General features: G+C 35.9%; 1 protein-coding gene across 1 annotated transcript; it reads right to left on the minus strand.

Annotated features, from left to right (window-relative positions):
• Positions 1-339: 339 nt before the first annotated feature.
• On the minus strand, positions 340-8336 carry LOC140166366 (uncharacterized). Its single transcript, XM_072189812.1, has 4 exons — positions 8152-8336; positions 3888-4127; positions 2671-2764; positions 340-1761 (listed from the first exon to the last, which is right to left on the minus strand). The coding sequence occupies exons 1-4, from the start codon at positions 8213-8215 to the stop codon at positions 1257-1259; spliced, it is 903 nt and encodes a 300-aa protein (XP_072045913.1). The 5' UTR covers positions 8216-8336; the 3' UTR covers positions 340-1256.
• Positions 8337-8608: the final 272 nt, after the last annotated feature.

Here is an 8608-nt window from a genome sequence, read left to right on the forward strand (position 1 = left end):
AACTTAAAGGTGGGTAACCTGATTGACAATCTCATCCCCCACTTTACCTCATCAAAATGCTGATTTTGGTATCAGATGATAGCTCATATTTTTCTCATTTGGAAATGAATTAGGAGAATACCTTCTGTTAATAAAATACTATGCTGAGCCACCAGCCTGGCTGACTCACGCTCCAGTAATTTCAGATGATTGAGGTCAGTAATACATCAAAGAATGTCTTCCAATTCATGAAAACAAATAGATAATCAGCTTATCGGATTAAAAGCTTAGAGGAAGGTCTTGCTGCTCAGCGAGTGTTTGTAATTAACAGAAGGTTTTCTCCAACTTCATTTCCTAATGCTCATAAACATATTGACATTTGGCGTTCCAAATCGGTATATTTCCGAAGAAATCATCGAAAAACTGCCGAATTAGTCTCAAATATGGTATACCACATTTGAGACTAATTTGGCAGTTTTTTGATGATATCTTCGGAAATACACTGAGTTGGAACTTCTAATTTCAATATGTTTATGAGAAAAATAAGACCGTTCACTTGATATCAATTTATTACATGTTCATGATGATTATCTTTAATAAAAACACTGTAGACTACCAATATCACGCTGTATAAATGTCGGTAATACCATTAGCAATAATTAGTCACATTTACAAAAAACATTTACATGTTCTTTTTGCATGAGTGCTTGAAAGGGATGACATTTTATGTTATATGTAAGTTTTAAAGAATTTGATTTTCCAAATATATCAGGTCACCTTCCTTTAATCACAGAATTAATTTTCTTTATTCTTTATTACATATACATCTTCATTTGTATCTCGGACTGCTTCTTGTATTTTTGTCGGAAGCAATCTCAAAACGCTTGTAGTAGGGTTTTATGTTATTTTCCAAGTTGATCAATATAGCAATTACAAATATGTAGCATTTTCTTTCAGAATGTACTTACAATTACATGTATTACATGTATTTATGACACAATTAATATCCAAAGTGCATGAACAAAATCACACTTGTGTTCACGTGCGTCTATTTTCACCTCCAATCGTGGACTTCAGTCGTGGACTTTCATGTGAATTTGCAGTCATGAAAAGTGGACTCACGGGAACCACGGTTGAGAGGCTCATCCAAAGGGTGCCAAACAGACTACCAAATGCGTGCTTATAATTTTCATGAAGAAAATCAATCGTACTACGATAGGCTTAAAATGAGACTGTCTTTGACATTTTTGTTGTCTCTTTCAATGAAACAGTTTTTGTCACAGGCGTGTAAGTTTTGTTTCAGAATTGTTCATCATGACATCAAACGATTCCTCTATTGTGTTCTGATTTTCCAAATCGTCCTCGGAATCTAAAGTAACATTTTGATCATAATCTGGTGTGGGATCCACCTCCACCGTATCATCTTTCTCAAGTTTCGCAATCAACGCCTTCTTGTCATCTACGTACATTGGCTTAGAATCGGGAGAAGGCGGATTCGTCACTTGTTTTTTAGGTGTAGACGTAATTGGATCAATAGTTTGATCAGTTCGGTCGATGGTTCGATCATTAAGTCGCTCGAGGGTTCGATGATTTCGCTCAATGGTTCGGTCCCTTGGTAGATCTAATGGACGGCGTGATGGGATAGGTTTGGAATATTCATGTTTGGGTGGTTCCAATTCAGACAAGTTTGTCATGGAGACTTTCGTATTCTCAAAAGATACGTTATTATTGACGGGTGGGTATTTTCTAATTGGTTCGGATGCCGGTCTTCTACGTCCTCTCCTAAACGAAAAAAAGAGTGAAACTATAATAATTGAGAAGCAAATAACAGTTTTCCTTATACTAAAATATACAACAATTTATAAAGTGTGAAGCCTTTTCGTTTCAAGTGAATTCACTGAATGGTGGGTTTGGAATAAAGGCTAGCTTTTCAAAAACGCAAACAAACGGATGAAGAACAACCATTTCGATGCAGTATATATTACAAACTTTTAACACACACAATTTGTAAGTGCAACTTAATTTAAGGGGGTACTACACCCCTGCCCAATTTTGTGCCTATTTTTGCATTTTTCTCAAAAATTATAGCGCATTGGTGACGGGTAAGATATGTATATTATAGGGGCAAAGACTACAACTACTGCACTGAAAATTCAGCAACTCAAGGCTAGACCCTCCCTCGGGTCCGTGGAGAACGACTGGTAATATAGATTACATAGCATTAAAAATCAACCCAATACAGCGCTCAATGGACTTTCGCGTTCACTTATAATACGAGTATATTTCTATATTGCTGCATGGTTGACTGTGGTGGGTGTAATTAGTGGCGTCGATTTGTGGATGAAGAGGAATGGGTTTTTGGCATTGAAGAAAATAAGGGGGGAGTTGGCATTTTTTTCATAAGGCATTACGTAATTATTTATTGTTACATTATCCAGAGATGGAACCGAACCGAGACTGGGGCCAGTCTACTCAAGGCAAGTAGTTATTGATTTATTGATCAAAATATTGGTTTCCCTCATTTTTGACTGTAACTCCACAACTGTTGTCTGTGCTGAAATAAAATTTCCAGTGCAGTAGTTGTAGTCCTTGCCCCTATAATATACATATCTTACTTGTCACCAATGCGCTATAATTTTTGAGAAAAATGCAAAAATAGGCACAAAATTGTGGACATTAAATGCAACGTACCGTTTGACAGATCTGTAAGCACAGCATATGACAACAGTGAAGAGTACCGCAACGCACACTATGCCAACTACTGCTAAGGACACCGACACTATATCTGTGAAAGAATATTACAAAAAAAAATACAAATCATAGGTACAAAAGAACAATAAAATATATAGAAACTTTGACAATCGTATATTAAACTAAGTACAATATGGGAGAAACAAAATATTACTGCATGGTTGTTTTTCCTGTGTGTGGATCGCCACGAAGTACTCGTGGGCCTGATTGAGTTCAGATAAAAGGGTATAGTACTACTACTAGTACAGTAAACAATTCGGGAGATGAATCAAGAAGAAGAAATGAGAAGCCATAGCGTGGAAGGTGATAAAGAATTAGACAATGACTTGTGATGACGCGCGAATTATTGCGAAGAAGGAGGAAGATGATGAGAATGAGAAAAAATAAGATAGAGAGGAGATGAAAAAGAAGAAAAGGGCGAGTCAAATAATAATACGAAGACAGAAGGAATAGAAAAGGGCGAGGAGGAGAAGCTCGAAAGAGAGGACAAGGGAGAGGAATTAAAAATTACGCTATATTGTGATGAAGCTGACATGACAATGAACACGATAATATACTTGCAGTGAATTAATTTTACAACTACTTCCTTGTCTATATGACAAGAGTGACCCGTCCTATAAAACGTAAAACATGTCTGTAGAGATACGGTATATAGATAAAGGCCATAGATCATAATTGCATTGACACTGATTTCTAAAGAACAAGAGAAAAATAGGGCTACTAGTATAGTAAGTCCACACTCCCCATGTGGAAGATTTTTGAAATACCTTCCACCGTGATATGGAGCCGGTATTAAAATTTCAAATGCATAGAATTATCCATTAACCATGCAGATCTATTTGAAACTCACTCCCATCATTTAAGATTTTGGTCGAATCTTTCTCAGTGGTGTATGGAATTCAAATGGAACTGCCTAATGTGTTCATTCCATTTTGAAGTTCATACTCCCCTATGGAAGATATACATCTTTCATTATATGAAATGGATTTGAAATGGAAGAGTACATTGTGCCATACTATCGTTAAAGATTTTGCGTTATGTATGGCATGTTTTCTGATCTAAACAGCTTCATCAAAATCCTCCAAGTTGTTTTGACATACCGTAGGCTATTCCAACTTCTATGAGAACGGGGCATAAATAATCTAAAATAAACTTACTTAATTGACAACTGTATGAACTCAAATCACGTGGAGAATTATCTTCATCAATCCATAAGCCATCCTCACAGTAGACTTTGGTGAGTCCCCCTTGTATATTGTAACCAGTACTGCAAGATAACGTGATATCACATCCGTGTGATCCGCCATGATTCACCGTTTTTGTAACGCCATTGGTATAGGCATTTGTGTTGCATGTGCATCTTGGGGTTGGCTCAGTAGGTTGGCATTCTACAATATCTGCAATCAAAAATGATATTTATATTATATATATACCGGTACACGTCCGCCGTCGTATGGCACTCAACTTTAGAAGTGAATGTGCCTATCATATCGGTAATCATGGTAATATTGTTGTAATAAAGGTAGTCAATGAGTAAAAAAACGTTGAATATAAAAATGGCTACAAATTTAGTGGGTTTTTAGCGGGTTTGCCGTCGGACAAGTTTAGAACTGTCCCGCTTTCGTCAGGAGTAGCTCTGACTGCTTCAGGACAAAGTATCTAAGAATGAGACATGTAGGCTGTCCTTTGCCTACTGATGGCTCTGAAAAGAGCCGTTCACCGAAGATTGACCCTTGTCAACAGAGAGCAAGCAGATCTCGCCTATCTGCTGATTTGAAAGGTTTTGGTGGCTTTGAAAAGAGCCGTTCATTGAAGACTGCCCCTTGTCTACAGAAAACAATACAAATGTGCTGAAAGTGTCTGCAATTTTGTAGTGGCATTGATCAGTGTCGATTTTGATGATCAAATTCTAAAAAATTGGAGGTCATTTAGTAGCCGTGCCTAAAGGGGTCGATCGCTATTATAGTCGACCTCAAAAAGGGGTCTATTGATAAGCACATTCCCGTCATTTCACAAATCCAGGGATTTTGTGCGGGCGTCTGCGTGTAATCAAAATGTAAAATTAAACTCAGACATCACAACTGACTTCTAAAAATTGTAGGTCTTTATTTAAAGATCTTTAACTATTTGAAAAATATAAACACTAATCGTATATATAACATGACTAATGGGGCCAAATCGTTAATTCCATCCATTATTTTACATAAAAATGCACCAATAACGTTTTGATCGATATCCTTTATAGCCCAGTCAAATTGAGATAAATAAGGGGTTAACCCACCACTAATTGCAACCGTTCATTTCAGAAAAGCATATTAAATACACATCAAAAGTTCCCGAAAATACAAGTAATGGAACAGTGCCTAATTTGCAATCCAAAATGGCCACATATACAGGGGGTGAAATTTCAAAATTGGTAAAATCTTGTCAATGTTTACATTTATTCTCATCATAAGGATTCAGAAAAAGTATAGTTTGACCTGTCTCTGACATACAGTTCTTGAATTATAGGCAAAAAGGTCAAAGGTAAAATTTTTGGGGAATGCTCCCATTTTAATCAAACTGGTCTCAAATTGTTCTATTGGCAAAAATTAATTAAACTGAGAAAAGTTGCATTGTTTTGGATGTAACAAACATTAGGTATTAAACATCACAAAATAGGTCAAGGTTAACAGGTCTCAGTGGATTTTGATATTTTGGTATGGCAAACTATTCTTTTTTAAATGAATTTGCAGGCGGAGCAATCAGAGAATTGTTCAAGTTCGGCCCCTGTATAATCCAAATTTTGACATTTGACCTTTTCCCATATAACTTAAGAACTGATGTACGTCGGAGATAGGTCAAACTATTCTTTTTCTGAATCTTTATGACGAGAGGAATACATTGGTATAGTTTTTAACAAGATCTGACCAACTTTGAAATGTCACCCCTGCATAAGCTGGTATTTTGGATTTATTCAAATTATAAAAGACACCTATTTTCCGGGACTTTTTTTTTTTTTTGGGAGCTTTTGGAAGATGGATGCATGTGAAATGGATTCTGTTGTAATTAGTAGTGGTGATTTCATAATAGTTGAGCTTTAGCCATATTGATTCATAACGAACACTTAAGTGCAATGTTCCCAATGTTTCCATATTCATTACTGAACACGACACTTAATGAGTTGAGTGATTTTAACATAATAACCATGATAACTATTAACTAATTCAGGGAATCACTATAATACGTGACCAGCTGACCAGCATGTACCGAAATGGTAATCGGTTTAAGACAATTGGAATACCTGTAGGTTCATTATTTTTATGCATTTCCTGAAACGTTTTGTTAAAGCTGTCACGTCACCGGGGGTTGCATATAATGGGATAGGTTACCCATTTACAAGAACTATTATAAGCCAGAAGCAATGATTGATACTTTTTTCGAATATTTTATACTATTTAGTGCAGCTTAGTGCATTGTATGAAGTCTTCGACCATGTCAAGTGCAAGTATGCACAATTCAAGGCAGTGAGTAGTGACCTTAAACATGTTAAGGTGGTACTACACCCCTTGATAAATTTGTGACTATTTTTGCACTCTTCTCAAAAAATGATAACACACTGGTAACAAAATTTATGTATATTGTAGGGGCAAGGAATCTAGTTACTACACTGGAATTTCAGTGACTCAAGACAAGCGGTACATTATTTATGATAAGAAAAGGGGTATTCTAGCGGTACGGGTATACCTCTTTTCTTATCGTAAATAACATATACCGCTTTTTGTCTTGAGTGACTGAAAGTCCAGTGTAGTAACTGGATTCCTTGCCCTTATAATATACATAACTTTTGTTACCAGTGTGTTATTATTTTTTTGAGAAAATGCAAATTTATGAGGGGTGTAGTACCCCTTAAAGGTAAACGTGGTAAAGGCATTATGGCAAATTGGCAATGATAAAGTAACTTCTAAAAGAGTCTAATAGTCAATCCTTAAAATATTATACAAAATATTAAAACCACTATGGTATCTTTTTAACATGCACTCTCGGCCATTTTAACAAGCAAGTTGCAACCCGGATTCATATACTAGTATGCTATAGCGACTTTGTATAATCTTCAGATATCACATGATTGAATTTGCTAATTAATGTTCCAAAATCGGCGAAAAGTTTCTGAAATGTGCTCCATCGATACATTTCACATGTTTCGCATGTTTCAATGGACATGTTTAACTAAGGATTTTTATTAGCTCCATGATTTAACATTCAATAACAACACATTTTGCTTAAATGTAGGCCATTATAGAACGTGCTTATGCATGCTGCATTCTATTAGTTTTAAGATGACAGTGTAGCCTAGTATTTACCAGGTTGGCGGAATGTAAAGCTCAGTAAATACTGTTTCTTCCCCTAATATGAAAATCTTAAATATAAATACCTCGAAGGCATGCAGTTGAACGTTTTTATATATCAAGCAAAATAAGCATAATGTCGTGAAAGTCAATTTTCAGATTTTTGCATATATATAACTGCTTTCATTTGATATATATCGAGGTACAAAGACGCCATTTAATGATACATGCGTTTTGTACTTTGGGCCTTCTGGCTCTCACACATTCAAGCATTAGTGTTGCATTTAGGGCTTTACATTTCGGCTGATAACAGTTTCTGTCGCCATATTTAAACTTATTCATGGTATACAATCAAATTAAGGTGTCCTGTGTTGCTAAGGATTATTTTGGTACCAGAAAGCCATGCATAGAAGTCATTTGAGACAGGTATTTTTGTACTTAAGGCCTTCTGTCTCTCACACATTCACATGCATTCGGGTTGCACTTTAGGCTTCACATTTTCGCTGATACTAGTAACAGTTTCTGTGGTTATAGAGCTTCATTGTGGCTATAAAAAATAATGATAAGGTGCTTATAGGCCTGAGTGTTGTAAGATTATGGTTTACCAAATCGCATTTTGGCTAAAAATGCACTTAGCACCTTTTGGCTCTGACCCTTCGATAACATGATTCTAAAATGTTATAAAAGAAAAGCCGAGTTAAAATTTCATACACAATAATTACCATAGGGTTATGGTATAAAATCAGCTCATGCAACGTCCTCAGATTATGGGCGGGTCACATAATATTTTGAAAAGCTCTACTATTTTGTGAAGCGTAAGATCAAAGGCGTTAAAAGGGTAATAGTTTATATATCCAAACAGGTAGCACTCAAGGTCTTTGCCAACCTATCAATTATAAATGTTAGTGGTTCATTTCAGAAATACAATTATCTTGTTCAATTTACTGCAACCGTGACAAAGATAAAATGTCACATTATTTCAGACAAAATCGGATCACTCTTCCGTGGCTGAAACTGGAGTTCACACGGAAATACACGTACACAAGCAATATTGTATTGGCAATGAATTTCAGGAGTTTTAAAAGTTACTTACCGAAAATAGCAACAGCTAAGAACACCAACATAACCAACTTTGTGATGATGATGTTGTTCGTCATCTTGCCTATTTTACTTTCCACCAGTCATGATACTTCATCAAAGCTTAAGTTATAGTAGAGTACGTAAACACTTAAATTTGAGTCCGAAGTCAGGACTTTCAACTTATTTCTGCATGACAATACAAACAGTGTTTCTAGAAAGTAGATCAAAATAAGTGTCACCAAGCGTTTCAAATGAGGTGAAAAGTTTATTGGGAGGGTGTAACAAACCTATCTAATTTGATAATGGTCAAAATATTTATACCGCTTAACAACAAAAATTTGTTCATTATTTTTTAGGTATTGGTCAAGGTCAACTTTTTGGTTCCAGAGCCCGGTCCCCGCACTCCGTGCATCCGCGGGTATTCATGCTTGTCGGTGAACTTTAAAAACACCCCCTTTTGCATCTCATTT

This window comes from Amphiura filiformis, chromosome 12 (genome assembly GCF_039555335.1).
Source record: "Amphiura filiformis chromosome 12, Afil_fr2py, whole genome shotgun sequence".
In the NCBI taxonomy this organism is placed as follows: domain Eukaryota; kingdom Metazoa; phylum Echinodermata; class Ophiuroidea; order Amphilepidida; family Amphiuridae; genus Amphiura; species Amphiura filiformis.